A 20,276-nucleotide genomic window follows, 5' to 3' on the forward strand; every position below is an offset into this window, starting at 1 on the left:
TTTTTCACTATTGCTTGAATAGTGCTTTACTGCGAAGGATCGTGCACATATACGTTTCATAACCGCAGTTCATATATATGTATATCATATGTTTGTTGTTTGATTTATCATCTACGGGTTTATGTCGAATTAATTTGATGGCCTGCTCCCAGTTGGCTTGTTAGCTCAATTGGTAGAGCGCTGCACTAGTATCGTAGAGGTCAGTGATTCGAATCCCGTACAGGCCTGAATTTTTTTCAGGTCTTTTTTTCACTATTGCTTGAATAGTGCTTTACTGCGAAGGATCGTGCACATATACGTTTCATAACCGCAGTTCATATATATGTATTTCATATGTTTGTTGTTTGATTTATCATCTACGGGTTTATGTCGAATTAATTTGATGGCCTACTCCCAGTTGGCTTGTCAGCTCAATTGGTAGAGCGCTGCACTAGTATCGCAGAGGTCAGTGGTTCGAATCCCGTACAGGCCTAAATTTTTTTTTTTTTTCAGGTCTGATTTTCACTATTGCTTAAATAATGCTTTACTGCGAAGGATCGTACACATATACTATCGTTATTGTCAAGTCCGTTTTGATTGTTACCATCACTTTTGCTACTAATAGTCTAACGCCCGTTGTAACTATATATTTAGGTCAGGCACAAAACTCTTGATTCTGAACGCTCGTTCTACTGATCCGCAATCGACCAGACAGGATGAGGATTAGAAAGCAGCTGATTCTGTGACATAAACTTTATTGCTCTCTGATGTGACTTACATACATATTTATTTTTTTTATTTCTTGTGCTCCCTGAAAAGGGCTTTTCAGCAGCAATATATAAATAACAAATAGACTAAAAATGGAAAAAGTGTAGTCAGGAGATGTCATGAGTTTTATAGAAATTGGTTGCCTCTGACTGTTGTTATTTTTGAAACAGACGTTTCGGCTAATGCTTAAGCCTTCATCAGTGATATGAAAAAACGAAGATCGTTATCATACGCTATTGAAAGTTAAAAACGTGACGCGAAGCTTGCGCGCGTAACTATGTATTTGATGCTCGCGCGAGGTCTTTATAGGCTTCTGGAAGTAGGATGTGATCGTTCACCGCATTTGGATCCAAAGTAGAGTGCCAGGCTTCAAGGAAAAGTCTCTCGTGGTAATTAGTTTCGAAACCAACGACCCTGACGTTTGTGAAATCCATGTTATGGTCGAAAAGGTGGACATGGCTTACGACTTTTGAGTTTAAGTGAAAACCTGCAACTGCCTTTTTGTTCTTCGCAATTCTGGTCTTTAATGATCTTTCTGTTTTGGCCATAGTACTTAAAATTACACTGTGTGCAAATGATTTTGTACGCCATACCTGACTTCTGGCGGTCGGGTTCGTCTAGCTCCTTGGGGTGTGGAAAAAGGCTGTTGATTGTTTGTTGTGGTTTGTAGGCTACTTTGACCTTTTGTTGTTTCAATATGCGACTTATTTTCTCGGAAACACCCTGTACATACGGCAGCACTACAAAGCCACTGATGTTGGTCTGGGCGGGTTGTTTAAATAACACTCTCTCACAGTTCCGTATAAAAGGCATTGGATAATTGTTATCTCGCAGAACGGCCTTTACTCGCTGTATTTCTTCCCGACGTCTGCCTTTATTGGTAGATGGAATGTTGTTTGCTCTTTTCAGTAAGGTGTTGACAACGGATCTTTTATGGCACATAGGATGACAGGAAAAGAAATCGAGATAACGGTCGGTATGTGTCGGTTTTCTGTAAACATCCACCTGAATTTTTGTACCGAGTCTACTTGTTATGGCGTCTAAAAAAGGCAAGCCTTGTCCGTTGGTGTTTTCTAATTCTAAAGTAAACTGTATGTTCGGGTTAATTGAGTTCAAATGTTTGTGGAAATTGTGGACTTGATCCTTTTCGATACAAAAATGACTGTCGTCAACATACCTAAACCGCCATTTGGGAGGGTACGGGAACGTGGAGATCGCCGTTTCCTCAATTTCTTCCATAACCAGGTCGGCTAAAACAGGACTAATGGGAGAACCCATTGCGCATCCAAAAATCTGTTTGTGGTGGTCGCCATCATATTTAAAATAATTGTGGTTGAGGACAAATTCTGAAAGTCTCAAAATGTTTTCAACAGAAAGATTGGTACGTTCTGCTAGATTCTGGTCTCGTTGTAGTCTCTCCTTGGTTATCGTGAGGGCTAAGTCCACAGGTATGGAGGTGGACAGGGACTTCACGTCGAAGGAGACCATGACTTCATCGCTGGAGATGGAAAGCTGTTTTATTTGTTGCGTGAAAACGGAACTGTTTTGGACTGTGTAGTTATTCTTTCTTAGAGGTCACAGGACTGAAACTAGATATTTGGAGACCGCACAAGTCGGGCTACAGGTACTGCTAGTGATGGGTCCCAATGGCCTTCCAGGTTTATGAATTTTCGGAAGATCGTAAAAAGATGCTGGCGTTGAATTACCGCAGTGTAGTTTTCTGTATAAACTTTGGCCAATTCGCGGTGTTGTGCTATGGCCAAACAGAAAGATCATTAAAGACCAGAATTGCGGAGCACAAAAAGGCAGTTGCAGGTTTTCACTTAAACTCCAAAGTCGTAAGCCATGTCCACCTTTTCGACCATAACATGGATTTCACAAACGTCAGGGTCGTTGGTTTCGAAACTAATTACCACCAGACTTTTCCTTTAAGCCTGGCACTCTACTTTGGATCCAAATGCGGTGAACGATCACATCCTACTTTCAGAAGCCTATAAAGACCTCGCGCGAGCATCAAATACATAGTTACGCGCGCAAGCTTCGCGTCACGTTTTTAACTTTAAATAGCGTATGATAACGATCTTCGTTTTTCATATCACTGATGAAGGCTTATGCATTAGCCGAAACGTCTGTTTCAAAAATAACAACAGTCAGAGGCAACCAATTTCTATAAAACTCACAACAAATAGACTAACTTGAATCTAATTTGGATATATCAACCAAGTTGAAATGGTAAATTGGCCACCGTAATGATTGCAAAAGCTGACGTTTCGAGCGTTAGCCCTTCGCTCCGACGAAGGGCTAACGCTCGAAACGTCAGCTTTTGCAATCATTACAGTGGCCAATTTACCGTTTCAACTTGGTTGATATATCCAAATTATTTCGTTACCACCACCGACGCAGCCCCAAACAGTTTCTTTCGAAACTATCAGCCTTTATTAACTTGAATATAAATTCAATGGAAAGCTTACATGAATTAGAAATAATTTAAAAATCTTAATGATCTTAATGAAATAAAAGATAAAACTAAATATCAACTTTTTAGACTTGGTGTCTAAAGAGCTACTGTTAACAATCTTTACCGAGTATATGGAGAATCACAATTGAAAACTATTGTTCTGGTAATTATGAGAGCATTCATTGACCGGCTTTATTACTGATGTCTTCCTCTTCAAAGGCCTGCATGGTAAGAGAAAGCTACGATCATTGTAAAAGAATTATTTGACGAGGGTTGAAGTTTTTTTCTTGTTTTGTTTGTTGATTTATTCTTTTTTTTTACCGCTACGTACATTTAAACTTGAAAACTGATACAATCGAAGAAACCAGGACCCATTCCAGCTTAAATCAGATCACTTTATTTGTGAAATGTTTTCGATTAATGGAAGATGGGATATACGTTTCGCTAATGTTGAAAAAATCTTTTGGAGATCTGCTCATGAGATCCATTGACGTCTCCGCTCTGACCATTTGAATGCAAGACATTTGGGTGCCTGATAACCTTTGAATCACTTGTGTCACATTGCGCTCAATAAAGGAGACAATATCACTTAATATCCACTGCTCTTCTGGCCTTCCATGAAATGTTTTGAATTCAGATCTCTCTGTCACTTGAAAATATGCATCACTTCGAAGAGAGGGTGGCGAGGGTGTTTTTTTAGGTCTTTTTACATGTGCCCTTAACAGGCTTATGTAAACTTACACCCACTCATTTTCAGCTTCATGAATAATTTATTTCGTACTAAAACAGAAAATAATAATTCCATCTTGCATTGAGGGAATGAGTTGTTTTCTTTTTTTTTTTCGTTGAATCTCTGACCGAGGATTTTATTTCAGGGGGCGTCTTTTCTGCGACACTAGCTAAGTTATGCTAAAATACTTGAATGCTTGCCTTTGACTTCCGGCTCACCGCCTATCCGAGACTAAGAGTATAAAATCCTGGTGACGAGGAAATCTGTCCATTGTCAGAAATTCAAGGGCAATATCATGTTCCAAGGTTTAGGGAAAATTTCATTCATATCAGCTTGAGTCTTTTCAAAGATGAGGAAGTCCATGATATAAAAGATACAGGAGAGATAACCCCCATGGGTGTTTGGGTAGTTTTGCCTTTCTAGCAAGTCTCAATGGGGTTAACCTGGGCCGTGAAACGGCCAAAAATTTAGACGTTAAGGGTAAAAATTGGAAAATTTTAATCGTTGGTCGTAAAGAAAGTTAACCGTAATTTCCTTACACTTAGGTAGCACGAAAGGCCGTAAAAATCTTGAACAAAAGCTCATCTTTTAAACCGGCAGTCTAAATCCCACAGGGATCAACGAACGCTTTTCATTCCACTAATTTATTCTTGTTTTTCTCGTTGCCATGTTCCCACCAATAACGTAGCTCCATTCTCTGCCTTTAAAAGCACACAAAACCCACAATTCCTCTATTCGCACCGACGAAGGGCTAACGCTCGAAAGGTCAGCTTTTGTGATCGTTACGGTGGCCAATTTACCACTTCAACTTTGTTGATATATCCAAGTTAACCGTAAAAAAACCTATTGTGACCATCATGGAAAGATATTAACTGTTAGTCGTAAATTGACCAAAATTTTAACCGTTACCCGTAAAAGCCATCAGCCCACTGAGACCCTCATTTTAGTGAACTTTAATATTTAATCTAATTCAATCAATGTCCCTGCTGACCTGCTCGCAGCGGGAAATGGTGTCAACTCAATTAGACGTTTAAAAAATACGACGATAAATAATGTAGCAATAGATGTGGACACTACAGAAATCATGATTGGAGCGAAATCTAGATAAAACTTGGATTGCCAAATTGGCTTAAATGTTTCTAGTGCTTTGTTATTCATATGTAAATGATGAAAGCTAGGTCAAAAAGATATTGGGTTTCTGAAGGTCTTGCGCATCACAGAGCATAAGTGACCATTGTTTTGACCTGTTTTCACAAACAATAGGGACCAAGGCTGAGAGAGCAGACGGAAGTAATTTTTTTCCTCTCTTTTCTTGGGCTCTTGGCTAAAACATACAGAAAAACGCCAGTTAAGCAGGCCAAGATTCGTGGTAAAGAAAAACTTATCAATATTAAAAGAAAATAAATGGTAACGAAGCCAAAATGATGTCATATTCAAAGCCCCCTTACTTAACTACAAAATGTAGGAATTAATCCATCTGCAGCACATTCCTTGGAAGGTTTAACAGAGAAGAAACTTTCTTTCTCAAAAACGAAACTTTGTAGAATTCAGTTATATCTGTTAGAGATGTCTTTAGTGATGCTACTGAGTAAAGTGGAAGACCTCAGGTTGGCAGATAATTTCAGTCGATTGGCTGCTAATGATGACTCTAAGGTCGATTTCCCAAGCGCACTCCGCCCTCGTTTAAAGTCTACGTAGTTCAACCGGCAGAGATGTCAATGAAGTTATCTAGATTTTTTATAGGTGGAAGCTCACATAAAGTGAGAAAAAAAATAACCATTCAGAAAGGCGATTTTTAGCTACATTTTAGAACTAATTATTACTCCTATAGCATTTACGATCATGAACCTAATTTTTTGTGAATTTTGAAAGCTTACCTTTTCTATTTTTCGCCAGTCCGCGCTTGGCTCTCTGTAAGTGAAAACGCGTGCGCGAAAAATGGCGGGGATCGGGTGACGAAAAAATATAGAAGAGAGACTGTAACAGTTATGTTGAATTAACCCCATTCCGCTCATTGATCCAACCACTCGAGATATAATTGAGAAATTGGAGTCTTTCCGATCCCACCCACTTCAAGCAAACCTTTTATGGTGTCAACATGTCAAACATATTTACGTTCCCTTAAAAGCATAATGCCTTTACGAAACGAGAAATAATTAAAAAAATTAGACCTTTTCTTTTCATATCTTCCCGGTCCAAAGAGGAAGACTGAACATACACATTATCAGTTTACTATCTTTACCCACCTTTAAGCAGCCCTTTTAGGCTTAGGCAAGGAAATCTGAAAGACATTTTAACAACATCTTGCTATGCGTTTGAGTTGGGGAGACTCCGGCTCCGACTTGGGCTTTGTTTAGCCTCCGTCACGTGAAGGCAGGTGATTGACGTAAGGACAAGCACTGATGAAAGCTCATTGTCACTCGAACAAGCCAAACTTAGGATGATGGGTGAGCCGCACGTACATTCTAAACAAAATATCTATGTTGATATATGAGGAGGACAATGTTACAATAGTTATGCTATGCAAGCGCTTAATGATTTTCAAAGTACCCATAATTATTTACGAATTACCCATAATGTGCTTTTAGACTTGTCTGAGAATAATGCGTGTTGCTTATACGGTGTGTTCTAGCTTTGAAACATACGTACTACTATTTTTCAATACAGATCGCAAAATGTCTGATAAAATATGTATATGTTATTAACTAGCCGGGAGGTCCGCATTGGACCCGAGATGGAAACCTCGCTTATTACCACCGGTAGTAGTAGTCAATTGGCCACGATTTAATTCAATTTAAAGGAAAAATATCACAAACTCGGCATAATTTTAGTATTGAGTAGGATTATAAAGTCACATTTTATCCAACTTGGCGAATTGTCTAAGGTTTTCTGTCTCAGGCCTGCAAGTAAATATCCCGAGAACAATAGGCATTCTGCGCGATGGTCATTTTGAAAGTAAAGATTACTAAAGCCTCTTTCATTTGGTTTACAGTCTAAATACAACTAACCCCCTTAGAACACTTAATCATACTCATAATCAAATTTGGTTGCCTTTCATGTTGCCGCCTTTTTGGGCTTTCAATCCAACGAGCCAGCGAGCGAGCGAGCGAGTTAACATACAATCCGGGTTCAGAATTATGTATTATTCCTTGATTCAAACGACTAAAGCCGGGATAAAATTCATAGATTCCGAACACTATGCGTGTTTAAATGATAAGGAACAACTTTTAGTCTAAATTTTCAAGAAATTTGTTCCCTCAATGCAAAAGATAACTGATGACAGAAAAATGCTAACGTGTAGAGAGGACTATAAATCTTCGACGATGACATAACTTAATCGAAGTTTGCCATATTTATAGGAGTTATGAACGATCTTCAAAGCAAATTTATCCATTACAAGGTTCTGGCAACTGTCATTTTGGCAAATACAGCATAAAATATATTTAGCACAATTAAGATTAGGACTTATCTTTTTGCGGGAGAAAATTAAATTAAATTGCAAACTTACGATCATCATTCATATGCTTTATGGTATAGCTGGCAGCGCCCGCGGGCAAGATGAGGCGAATCCTGTGTTCTGATTAGCGGCAAAAAAAAGGCGACAGAAGATAGTCCAAACAGAGAAAAAATCATATGACACTCTTGGGTTTTTTTTGTGTTACAAACGCAGTGGCTTTCTTTCATAGCTCTCGAAATACACAAGTCATTCTTGATTCTTACCTAAACGAAATCTATTTTCTGTATGATAAATCCTTTACTGACCAAGATTGTTCGTGGGGTCAAGATGGCTGAATGAAAGCCTCGTTCTTTTTGATGCGTTTTTATGAGCCTTGACTTCATCTCGGTCTATTAAAACGCAAAAAAAAGAACTCGCCCAATATCCAGCCATCTTGACCTCATGCTTGGTCAATAGCGCATTATGTATGTTGTAGATTACCACTTAATGATGTTTGTTCGTTCAATTTGATCTGACCTCAATAAGTGACCTACTTTGCTGTGAGTGTTGCGTGGGTTTTCGTAGACAACAATTGTGATATTCTGTGTGCAGGGCTGTAGCCAGATTTCAGGACAAGACGAGGCAAGTTTCGGGCGCCGAAGGCGCGAGCCGCTAGAGGGGTCTGGGGGCATGCCCCCCAGAAAACTTTGAAATCTAGAGGTTTCGAAATGCTCTTTTAAGGATTTTCCGTGGATTTTTTCCTCAGAAAAGTCAATCTTTAAGAAAAAAAATTAAAAAACGCCAAAATTAAGACGAGGCAATTGCCTTGTCTTGCCTCATTTTAGCTACGGCCCTGGTGTGGCTGGCTGTTTGTCTTTTGTCACGAAACGGACTGGGGCCTATATCTACCGTCAGTGAAAGCCAGCTTTTTGAGAACCATAAAAAAATTTAGGTAAACTATGACAAAAATAAAAATCGCACTCACAATTTGTCTCTTTCTGAATTCAAATTTTCGTCATTTCTGTGGTTCATTTGCTTTTGCCATATTCTTTTTATGCTTGATTTCCCTCTAGGCATTTGATACGTGCCTACCACAAGTTTGGTAACAGGGGCAGTTTAAACTTCGCCATGTTATAAAGAAGTATCGAGACCAGCGATGCCTTGAATCAGAAAAGCATCCTTAGCTGACGATATAAGTTATGAGCCCAATAAAACAGTAACTTCACTTGCCTTCTCGTAAATTATCACAAGGCTCCTTTCATCATTAGTGTCTTAATTGCTTTCCGTTTGCTATTCGAGTTCCCAGAGAACTAAATCGTTTACTCACACGACTATCAAATTCGTTTTCACGGTAGCGTTACGAGTGCGAATGGGGTTCTCAACGCAAGAGAAAAACGGATTCTGGAGCTATAAGGAACTATAAGAAACTATTGGAAAATATAGGAAACTTGCTATGGAGACAGGGTCCTCCCTCGTACCACTGATAAATACCTACCCCTGACAGCTCATAGTGTTACTAATAGAGTATATTGATGTGTCTGGTCAGCGGATCGAGCCATCTCCCTCTGCAAGAAACATTGGAGTTATCTTTGATCGAGACTTGGAAAGGAATGACAAGGACACATCGAAACCCAGTCGCTAGACATTTTAATTTACCTAATCATTCTAAGCAACATATGGCAATCTGCGGTCTTTCCTTACACTTAGGTAGCACGGAAAGCCGTAAAAATCTTGAACAAAAGCTCATCTTTCAAACCGGCAGTCTAAATCCCACAGGGATCAACGAACGCTTTTCATTCCACTAATTTATTCTTGTTTTTCTTGTTGCCATGTTCCCACCAATAACGTAGCTCCATTTTCTGCCTTTGAAAGCACACACAACCCACAATTCCTCTATTCGCTCCGACGAAGGGCTAACGCTCGAAACGTCAGCTTTTGTAATCGTTACGGTGGCCAATTTACCATTTCAACTTTGTTGATATATCCAAATTATTTGATGAGCACATGTCATTAGACATATGTTACCAGTACCTGCAAAGCCTGTTTCTTCCACCTTAGAAACATTAGCAAGATAAGAGACTGCCTATCTCTAGCAGATACCGAAAAGCTAGTTTATGCAGTCATTACATCTAAGCTAGATAACACCAACTCGCTACTATATGGACTACCCAAATTCCTGATAAATCGCCTACAAAATGTCCAGAATGCTGCAGCTCGTGTTGTCACTCGTACAAGAAAGTATGAGTACATCAAACCTGTTTTAAAGCAGCTGCACTGGCGCCCAGTTAGCCTGCGTATAGATTACAAGATATTACTTCTGACCTACAAAGCACTCAACGGCCAGGCCCCTAGTTACATCACTGAGCTGCTGAAGCCTTATGTACCAACCGGACATGAATCTAAGATCCTCCTCCAAAAACTAACTTAAAGTGCCATCTGTGAAGCTAGTAAGTTATGGTCATAGGTGTTTCTCTTTTGTAGCACCGACTCTATGGAACTCTCTTCCGAACAACATAAGAGAGAGTGGCTCGCTATCAGATTTTAAGACCTGTATAAAGACATACCTTTTTAACAAATTTTACAATTAGGCTGTTGCTTTGTGAATTAACTAGTTATCTAAGTAGTTAGCTAGGTCGCTAGATAGTTGGTTAGTAAATTAGTAAATTAGTTAATCAGCTGATCAGTTAGCTAGTAAATTAGTTAATTTCATCATAAGTTACAGTTTTTACCCTCATTACTACAGATTACCTTATTAGTTAGTTTCTTTTACTCATATTTCAGGGATTTTTACGTTCTATAAATTTTATCGGTGTGATCTATAACACTACTGTACAGCGCTATTGAATAGTGATAGAAATAGAGCTATATAAATACCGTATTATTATTATTATTATTATTATTATTATCATTATTATTATTATTATTACTACTCTCCCCCCTCCCCCCTCCCCCCTCCCCCATCGCCAGGTTACTAATAACCAGTCCTTAATCAACAAGAGTTCTGCCTTTGGGCTTGTCAAAATATCTGAATTATGGAAACCAGGCTTAACTATACAATTAACCAATACTGTTAACCAGTTGTCAGTCTATTAGATGTTTATTCCAGCGCTTGGCACTGGTTACTAAGTTAAACATTGCTGTAAGTCGCCTTCGGTTGCTGTGCTGTTCACAACGGCTGAGATGCTTTAGGTCGTCAGAATTGATGGTCATTCGAAAAGAGACCATTGAATGATAATTTTCGAGGTTAGACAAAGGCACAAATTATAATAAGCGAGTAAGGGACAAGGAAAGAGAAGATTTTAACAGAAGTGAACTGACAACATTGATCAACGAATGGCGAGTTTTCAGTGCAAGATCTCAGGTAATTTCCTCGCATGATCACGGCTTAAACAGATCGTACGCTTCACGTTTGGCTTTTCAGAACATAAATCAGTTGAAAACTGCGTTGTAGAACAATATTTGTTTTGTATAATTCAATGACAGCTGAGTAAAGAAACTTTAGCTTTTCAGCTCATAACTTCGCTGATCTTGAGAATCTATAGCGCTTGATTGTCTCTAGTTCTCTTAATAATTTGTTTCCTCTGGTGGGGTGTACTTATGGCAACAACGTGATCTTTAATTTATTATTTGATACAGCTGATTAACAATCAGCGTCAGTCGAAAAAGTTCACAGCCTCTTTTCTACGGTTCTGTTAAAGCAGCTGTTTGAATCGAGGTAAATTCATACATTTATTAAAAATCATTTGACAATAAACCAACGCGATAAAAATGGGTTAAAATTAGTACTGAAAAATGTTATCCGATTGCCAGTTTCATATTTTTCTTAAAATTGAAATGTATATCGTTTCAGTCATTGTATTATTATGGCATGCTACATATTTTTGCAGTTTCCTCATAAATCCCATGTGTGGCCAAAACTTCATGAAAGAGGCTTACAGGAGTTAAACAAGAAACGGCAGGAAATTTCATTAATTTTCCATTCCCCCAAATGTTACTTTCAGCCAACATGCACTTTCATCGACAGGGATAAAGATTTTAATTATGAATTAATTACACTGTGTTTCACTCCTTATTTGTACAGCTCTGACTGCATATGTCCACCTCTCCGTAATGCATGAAGTGAAGAGTTGTCTTACATCAGGATTAAGATCACTGATTAATTTTTCTCTTACATATTGACTTGGTAGGTACTGAAGTCATAAGATACTGGCCTGTGGTTTTAGTTTTCTCTCGTTATGTTTCCAAACTTTGTTGTTATTCATCAGAAGATGCTGAAATAATTAACAACTATTCACCGAAGTGGAGGTGAATAGTTGTTTTAGTATATACTAAAACAGTGAGATAATATACACCACCGTGGTTAATTTGAGTGATTTCTTCGCTTGCCACGGATGCAAACCGGGGCGCCATTTTTTCCCGAGTTGCTCGGAGGTAAATAGCAAAAGATATTCGGAGTTTGACTAGCCAATCAGAGCGCGCCTTCAACGCTATCCACTGTTTTAGTATATACTAATTCATTATATATTTGCTCGCTGTGAGACAAGATCGTTCTTGGAAAAATGCAGGATATTTTGCCCACAATGATCAAGGGAAAACCTATTTCTTGCGAAATATAAATTCAAGTAATGTGAAATTAGAAGTGTTCCATTTAGCAACTTGATTATTTTGCCAAGTTTAAATCGATGCAGATGTCTTTGCAATTCATGAATTTTATCGCAGTACAATGTGTTATTTTTGGTCACTCGCAGCTGGCAGAAACTAAGTTTATTTTGGCTATAGTATCTCTGGGAGACAAGCATTCCTTGAGCCTCACAACATCTTTAAAGGAATCAATTTTTTAAAACGGTCATGTGAGGATAAAGCTCGGTCAACTCTTCTAAAAAGACTTAGGCTTACTCTATTAACCTTAAGAGATGACTGAGTACTGATAAACTCATACCATCCATTCATTTCTCCAGTGACATAAGTAAAAACGTCGCAGTGTACGTTTAAAAAATTTAGAGTAACAGTTAATGATGATGATGGTAAATGTTATCAATGACGACGAACTAACACCACTTTTGATGCCTTTCAGCTTGTTCAACACTGGACCAGGTAAACAGTCTCTACAATCTCATGGCCGGTCTTCGAACAAGCTTTGTTTCATCAAAACTAGTAAAACTGATCAAATACCTAGTTCTAGTGCTGTTTATTTTCGTGATGGTATCCATCAATTTTTATGTACTCAACAGTTTCTCAACAAAGAAAACCCTAACAATGAATGGTGAGCGAGAAGAAGAAACAACAAGATTGATCTGGTCAAGAGCAAGCCACCTAAACGCAGCCCCCTTTTTACAAAGAAAAAGGCCTTCGACACCAAGAATTCTACCAAAAATGTCCAGCAACCTTGATTTAGCGACGATTAGACTAAACATTTTCAACAGTTCTTGTCCAAAACGATTAGAGATTATGCAATATGGAATAGTTGTCTTCAGATATATCGCTATCAGACCCAAGCTTGGGCACTCCAGAGCTCTCGAAGCCTTCTTAGAAGAGCCCAGTGCAGAAGATGAATTATTTCTTCTCTCGAAAGGTTTCTTCACGCTTTATTGTCATGGGGATGTGGACCGGGTTGAAGAAAAACTACTTAAGGCAGACGAGGATTACACTCTAATAACATGGAAAATTGCCTTTGAAGCTGTAAATCCTTGGCAATTTTTACGTCTTGGAGGGCACCCGTCAGTTCAAGCCGGTCATTACTTGGCAATCCAAAGGAATGAATTTGCCAATGTTTATTGGACTATTGTCGATCTTTTGGACATTTTTATCACATCGCAAAGTTTGGGCATAGAACCTGATAAGCTGAACATTATTCTGATGGATGCTCATCCAAAGACATCACTGGACCCTTTTTGGACTGTCCTGTTCCAAAGGCTAATAAAGCTGACCGATCCTATCTTTGTAGAGTCAAATTGTGTTTTGTTCGAAAATCTGCTTTGGAGATATCCGCCTGCGAAGTCTCCTCTATTGGACAGCAGCCTAAATTCCCTGAAACACATCCAACCTTTTAGGTCTTTTGTGTTAAGGAGGTTTGGCATTTCATCTGGAACACACTTTCGAAAATGCAATCAGCTAAATTTAAATATCTTGTTCATCTTGAGGAGAGACTACAAGAGTCATCCGAGGAATTTGGCTGGAATCATCGACAGAAAGATCGCCAATGAGGAAGATGTCTTAAGTGAAATTAAAAGCAGTTTCCCCGATGCAAACATCACTCCAGTGCAACTGGATCTTTTAACATTAAAAGCACAGCTGGAAATAGTTGCCAAAACAGACATTTTATTCGGAATGCATGGTGCAGCACATGCATTTTCTATATTTATGCCACCAGGTGGAGCTGTGGTTGAGATGTTCCATCATAATTCCAATATCTATAACTGGCATATGAACAAAATAGCGACCCTATCAGATCATTCCTACATCAACTGGGAAAACACAGATATGCGAGCAGTTGATACACTTCGAAAGTCGATTGTAATTCCCCGTGGAGTTTCATACAGGTTGTTAAGAATGGCAATTGACAGCATTTGTCCTAACAGCAATTAGCTCTCACAAGTCCTGTCTCAAATACTTTAATGAGGTTTGCTTTGGTTGGCGTAATGGTAGACCTTCGTAAACCTCGAATCTCGTGACAAAACAATAGAAAGAAATATTAGCCAGCGAGAACTAAGGAGGAGGGGGTTGGTAATATTATTGATCTACCTCGGGGGGCTTAGTTATTTCAGCTACTTTGGGGGGTGGCCTATTAGAGTGGGGGGAACTTCATAGAGGGGGGGGACTTGTCAACTTAGCCCAATCTTCACTACCAGGATACAATAGGATATGTATGGACAATATTTAATCAAAAATCGTTCTCATTTTACATTTTTCATTTACCAAATTGGCAGAATAAAAATCCTCAGGTAAGTCTGATGAGTTATATGATTTGTCATAATCATCTTGTAAATCAGTAAAGCAGAAACACAACAAAACGGTAGACTAAAGTCAAATGAACAACAATAAAGAAATGCTTCATCGCACTAGTAAGGCTCGATTACAGTTCAACATCAATCGTTTCATTATCTTCATCCAAAACTAGATATGCCACGTCTTCCGGCGTAAATCCTTTAATTAGCCCCCGGGGGGGCTTATCTATTTCAGTTACTTTGGGGGGGGGACGGCTTATTAGAGAGGGGGGCTTAATATATACGCCTATAGCCCGAAACACGGGTATGTCCACAGTTTTAACTGTGGGGCTGCACCTATGATGACGAAACTCCTTGGCGCATGGGCAGCGTCCCTTGGCGAGGTACTCAGTTGATCGACGACATAGCAAAGCTGAGATGGTCGCAGAGAAGCTCGTTGCATAACACCCACCCATCCCACCCCAGGGGAGGACATCCACCACACAGTAACCTCGTGCGTGGGAAATTAACTTCATTTATTTAGATTAGCATTTGAATTGTAAAACTCAAATAGCACATGTACAAAGCAAACTGACTAAAAACCTTGGAATCTTCTATCAACTGCGGAATTACCTAAATTTGAAGATGCTAAGACAACTGTATTATGCACTTATTTACCCTTATCTTAATTATATAACAATCCAACAACTGTTCCAGCAGTTTTCCATATTTTCTTAATACCTATAACAGCTGTCCACTCCTATAACACCACAAAATCCGCCAAGCTTAGTTTCCACTGACCACAAGTCAGAACTAACATAGGCAAATTTACTTTTAAGTACTCTGCTTTTGTTATATGGGAAACTGTCCCCTTGGCATTGAAAAAATAAAAACATTTAACAGGTTTAAGAAACTTTATGTGGCCCACCTGATCTCCACGGTCAATCAAATAATGTATGATCTGTTTAGTGATCAAATATGGTATGTAATTATAGATGTGGGTAGTGGCTAGACTTTGCTTGAAGCCGGTCTAGAAAAGGAAAGATAAGGCGCTTCCTTCCCTCCACTAGCCTGGGTGGACACCTTGGACAAGTGTTAGCACACCCTTAGCCTCCCTTAACCAGGGTTACGGTCCCACTGCCTTGTGGTGGCTAGGGATAGCTAAAGGGTAAGGGAGCAAACCCCGACAGAAAAACCGGAGTGGAGCCCCGTAAGGCGGTTTTGACGCTATATCATTTTCTGGCAACTCCTGCAGTCGACCTGGTCCCGAACGTACTGGCTCTGCCTTTCCTTCGGACTCTACCAGCAAGACCGAGAGGGGGATTCTGGGATTTGGGCAAACCAGTATCTTCATATCAACCGCCCAGGCAAGCGCATGGAGAGGCAACTTCAGCATGCCCTACGGCTTCGCCTGGTATGGAAACAAACCGGGGAGTGGCAGTTACCGGTTCTAAGTCATGGCTTGCTTGGGGTAGAGCCAGGCGCCAGGGGTCATTCCTGACAGTGAGAGGGGCTTTTTAGCCCCATTGCAAAGCTACCGCCCGCTTAAACTGGGGAGCCCTCAGTCAATAAGGTGCTTTCCCGCCACTGCCCGCCTGTCTTGCTGGGGTGAGCAGGACTTAAGTCTGGAAACAGTCTGACAAGTGGGCTGCGACTTATTCACCTAAGAATCAAGGATCTATTAGAAGAAGACCAGCTTTTACACTTGGGAGTTGGAACGTCCGAACGATGCTGACCGGAATTACCAAGGACATACGCGACACTAATGGGGCACGCAAAACAGCCGTCATCAGCAGAGAATTGGTTAGGCTCAAAGTTGATATCGCTGCTTTACAGGAAACGTGCATAGCTGGTTTCGGAAGCCTAACGGAAAAGGAATACACATTTTTCTGGAAGGGTAGAGATGAAGATGAGCCTAGAGTACATGGAGTTGGTTTTTCTGTCAGCAACAAGCTAGTACAGATGGTGGAGCCGGGCTCAACCAAGTCTGAGCGCATCATGCACATAAAACTCAATACCGATCTAGGTCCCACCAATTTGCTTTCTGTCTACTCTCCAACCCTGGCTTCGACTACCGATGCCAAGGATACCTTTTACAGCCAATTGGATAATGCTATCAAACATATCCCAAACAACGAAGTGCTGATTCTCCTCGGCTATTCCAGCGCTAGAGTGGGCAACGATCAAGGCTCCTGGCCTGATTGTCTTGGTCACTTTGGTGTTGGCAAATGCAATGAAAATGGTCAACGCCTTCTGGAGCTTTACACCTATCATCACCTCTGTATTACAAACACATTCTTTGGTGTGAAGCTGCGCCATAGGTTCTCGTGGATGCACCCTAGGTCCAAAAACTGGCACCAACTCGACCTCATCATCTCAAGACGGGAACACCTTAATAACATTCGTACTATAAGGGCATACCACAGTGCTGATTGTGACACTGATCACTCCCTTGTCTGCACGAAGATCCAGTTACTTCCAAAGAAGGTCCATCGTGTCAAACAATCTGCTACACTTCGCATTAATGCTTCTGCCACCGCAATCCCTGAAAATGTCTCTATATTCAACGACATCCTGAGCTCGAAACTCGGAGACTGCCTGGAACTTAACACAGAGGACCACTGGAGACATATCAAGGACACTACCCTTGCTGCAGCATTAAAGGTCTTTGGCAAGAATGTACGCAAAAGCCAGGATTGGTTCAATGCAAACATCGCGACTCTTCAGCCGCTCATCGAAGCAAAGAGGAATGCCCTGCAGAACTACCAGCGTAATCCATCACCTAGCTCCTTACAATGGATATATGAAGTTCATTTATTTTGAACTGCGGTATTAAATACGTATGATATTCGATCCTTCGCAGTAGATAGCGCTATTTATGCAATAGCGAAAATCAGACCTGAAAAAAATCAGGCCTGTACGGGATTCGAACCCGTGACCCCTGCGATACTAGTGCAGCGCTCTACCAATTGAGCTAACAAGCCAACTGGGAGCAGGCCGTTAAATTGATTCGTAATAAACCCGCGATGATAAATCAGATACAATGGATATATGAGGTTCATATATTTTGAACTGCGGTATTAAATACGTATGATGCACGATCCTTCGCAGTAGATAGCGCTATTTATGCAATAGCGAAAATTTTCGCTATTGCATAAATAGCGCTATCTACTGCGAAGGATCGTGCATCATACGTACCTAGCACTTTGGAAGCACTTCGGGAGGCCAGGCGTCGTGCGAATGAAAAATGTTAGATCTGTGCTAACAACTTTGGGATGAATCTCTGTACTGAAATCCAGTCAGCTGCTGACACTGGAAATTTTAGGGGCATGTTTGAGGGTATCAAGAAGGCGATTGGACCTACACAGTCCAAGTCCTCACCAGTCAAAACATCAACTGGTGAAATCATTACTAATAATTAAAACTGATGGAGTGCTGGGTGGAATACTATAGCAAGCTCTATGGTAGATCGAGCTCTGTCTTACCCTCTGTCCTTGACTGCATTGAAAGGCTTTCCATCATGTTTGAACTAGATGAGCCCCCCACCAAGGAAGATCTCTTAAAGGCAATCAGTCACATATCGTCTGGAAAGGCCCCTGGGCTTGACGGTATCCCGGCTGAAGTCTTCAAATGCAGTGGAAACCAATTGCTCGACAATCTCCACCAGCTACTCTGCAAATGCTGGGAAGAGGGATACGTTCCCCAGGAGATGAGGGATTCTATTATCTCAACCCTATACAAGAACAAAGGAGACCGCAGTGATCGCAACAGTTACCGTGGCATCTCACTTCTGTGCATTGCTGGAAAGCTGTTTGCCCGAGTAGCATTATACCGCCTTCAAAAGATCGGTGAAAGGGTGTACCCTGAATCCTAGTGTGATTTCCGCTCTAATCGGTCGACTGTGGACAGGATGTTCTCTTTGAAACAACTCCAGGAGAAGTGCAAAGAGCAACAACAGCCACTCTACATTGCATTCATCGACTTGACCAAGGCGTTTGACCTTGTTAGTAGAGACGGCCTTTTCAAGATTCTGCCCTTACTTGGCTGTCCTCCTAAACTCCTGAGCCTCATCAAATCGTTCCATGATGGGTCTCGGGGTACAGTGCAGTATGACGGAAACAGGTCTGAGGCATTCGATATAAATAGCGGCGTAAAACAAGGATGTGTGCTAGCCCCAACTCTCTTCAACATCTTTTCAGTTTTACTGAATCATGCTTTCAAGTCCTCTGAAACGTATCATCCTGGTACGATCTCGTTCTGATAGTAAACTATTCAACCCTGCACGCCTTAGAGCCAAGACCAAAGTGCGCAAGGTAGCCATCTGTGACCTTCTCTTTGCCGATGATGTTGCTCTTGTTGCTCACAGCGCTGAAAAACTCCAACTCCTCCTCAATCAGTTTTCTGACGCATGTGAGGCCTTCAGACTTACAATCAGCCTAAAGAAGACGAAAGTCATATGCCACACCTGCCGTAACGATCAAAGATTACACCTTGGAAGCCGTCACACAGTTTACCTATCTCGGCTCCACCACCTCAAACAACAACTGCCTTGAAGTGGAGATTGGAAAGAGAATTGGCGAGGCTACAACCAACATGGCTAAGCTGTCTGCCCGTGTCTGGGAGAACAAGAAGCTAACTACCCAAACTAAAGTTGCTGTGTTTCGTGCCTGCATCGTGAGCACCTTATTGTTTGGTAGCGAGTCTTGGACTATCTACGCTAGTCAGGTCTGATTTTCGCTATTGCTTAAATAGCGCTCTCTACTTCGAGGATCGTGCATCATACGTATCTAATACCACAGTTCAAAATATATGAACTTCATATATACATTGTATCTGATTTATCATCGCGGGTTTATTACGAATCAACTTAACGGCCTGCTCCCAGTTGGCTTGTTAGCTCAATTGGTAGAGCGCTGCACTAGTGTCGCAGAGGTCAGGGGTTCGAATCCCGTACAGGCCTGAGTTTTTTTCAGGTCTGATTTTCGCTAGTGCATAAACAGCGCTTTCTACTGCGACGATCGTGCATCATACGTAAACTGGAGTTTCTTCAGGCAAGTTCACAGCTCTTGCCAAGCCAGGTGGCAGGGGCTTAGAATTGCCGTAACAAGCTTCTTTACTGCTCCTTGTTTTACCGCGGCGAACCAACGTTCTGCATGAACGGACGAAAAAGTGACCAGAAAAGGCCAACACAACACTGTAAACATTGCCGCAAATTGTGCCAGTTCGCGACCGTATTGAAACTTTGCACAAAATACCGTTTTTCGGCGCGAGAACAATTTTTTTACAATTTGTACACCCTCTCAATTTTTTTAAATTCTTATCTTCTTTTCAAAACTGAGAGTCAAAACCTTATCTTCTTTACGGCTTCCTTAATTTTTAAACTTTTTTAACGGCTGTTCATTTAGTCAGTTTTAATAAGCGCGCGTCTGAGCCCGCGTTTCGTACCACGGGTCTTTGGCGCACGCGCACACGCTTTTCATCCCTGTCGCACATGAATGGAGTTGCTTTGCGTTCACGCGACACGTTGGGTTAGACTGACCTGCATCTCTCTGTCAAACTGATGGGGGCTTTTACAAACAACGACAGGTAGCAGCAAAATGAGGTCCTAACTCTTTTTTAAGTTCATGGGTGAGATCGGAATAATGGTTTCGCGGCTTCAGCAAGAGGGGCTTGATTTGGAAGACATGATCGACGAAGAACTACGAGCAGCGGGCTTTTTGGAGTTATGCGAACGGTGAGGCTTTTATTTTAAGCGAATCATTCATCCATTAGTTGTTTAGGTTTACTCTTACTGCAAGGCTGAAATAATTCATTTTAAACGGGATTTTCAATGAGTAAAAAAAAAAACGGATCTTTGAGAGTCCTTCACACGATACCGTGGTTAATGCACTCTTTCACTAGTGTAAATAAGCGCGAAGAGTGGTCAATAATTGGACTTGATGTTGTGTTTGTAAATACACCTTTAGTTACAGGATCGAGCCA

General features: G+C 40.7%; 4 protein-coding genes and 1 non-coding gene across 8 annotated transcripts in view; 3 read left to right on the forward strand and 2 right to left on the reverse strand.

Annotated features, from left to right (window-relative positions):
* Positions 1 to 734: 734 nt before the first annotated feature.
* On the reverse strand, positions 735 to 2,391 carry LOC148722600 (uncharacterized). Its single transcript, XM_088736628.1, has one exon. The coding sequence runs from the start codon at positions 2,233 to 2,235 to the stop codon at positions 1,183 to 1,185; it is 1,053 nt and encodes a 350-aa protein (XP_088592754.1). The 5' UTR covers positions 2,236 to 2,391; the 3' UTR covers positions 735 to 1,182.
* An 8,048-nt stretch (positions 2,392 to 10,439) lies between these two features.
* Positions 10,440 to 14,111, forward strand: LOC111332657 (uncharacterized). The gene is made up of 3 exons (XM_022938050.2): positions 10,440 to 10,732; positions 11,453 to 11,554; positions 12,446 to 14,111. Exon 3 carries the CDS (start codon positions 12,487 to 12,489, stop codon positions 13,954 to 13,956), a length of 1,470 nt encoding a protein of 489 aa, XP_022793785.2. The 5' UTR covers positions 10,440 to 10,732; positions 11,453 to 11,554; positions 12,446 to 12,486; the 3' UTR covers positions 13,957 to 14,111.
* A 1,911-nt stretch (positions 14,112 to 16,022) lies between these two features.
* Positions 16,023 to 18,168, forward strand: LOC148722601 (protein CFDP2-like). Its single transcript, XM_088737057.1, has 2 exons — positions 16,023 to 17,064; positions 17,828 to 18,168. The coding sequence occupies exons 1-2, from the start codon at positions 16,023 to 16,025 to the stop codon at positions 18,166 to 18,168; spliced, it is 1,383 nt and encodes a 460-aa protein (XP_088593183.1).
* Positions 17,206 to 17,278, reverse strand: Trnat-agu (transfer RNA threonine (anticodon AGU)). Its single transcript has one exon. It is a non-coding gene; the product is annotated as a tRNA-Thr (tRNA).
* A 1,597-nt stretch (positions 18,169 to 19,765) lies between the features above and the next one.
* The window catches only part of LOC111332656 (histone-lysine N-methyltransferase SETDB1-like), a 33,236-nt gene continuing 32,725 nt past the window's right edge, over positions 19,766 to 20,276 (forward strand). For 3 of the 4 annotated variants that reach the window (XM_088735002.1, XM_088735003.1, XM_088735004.1), the window contains exon 1: positions 19,767 to 20,028. In XM_088735002.1, coding sequence (XP_088591128.1) covers positions 19,919 to 20,028 — 110 coding nt within the window. In that variant the 5' untranslated portion in view covers positions 19,767 to 19,918. Of the gene's footprint in view, positions 20,029 to 20,276 lie in introns of all 4 variants that reach the window. The other variant, XM_088735006.1, reaches the window with a different exon arrangement.

This window comes from Stylophora pistillata, chromosome 10 (assembly GCF_964205215.1).
Source record: "Stylophora pistillata chromosome 10, jaStyPist1.2, whole genome shotgun sequence".
NCBI lineage: Eukaryota > Metazoa > Cnidaria > Anthozoa > Scleractinia > Pocilloporidae > Stylophora > Stylophora pistillata.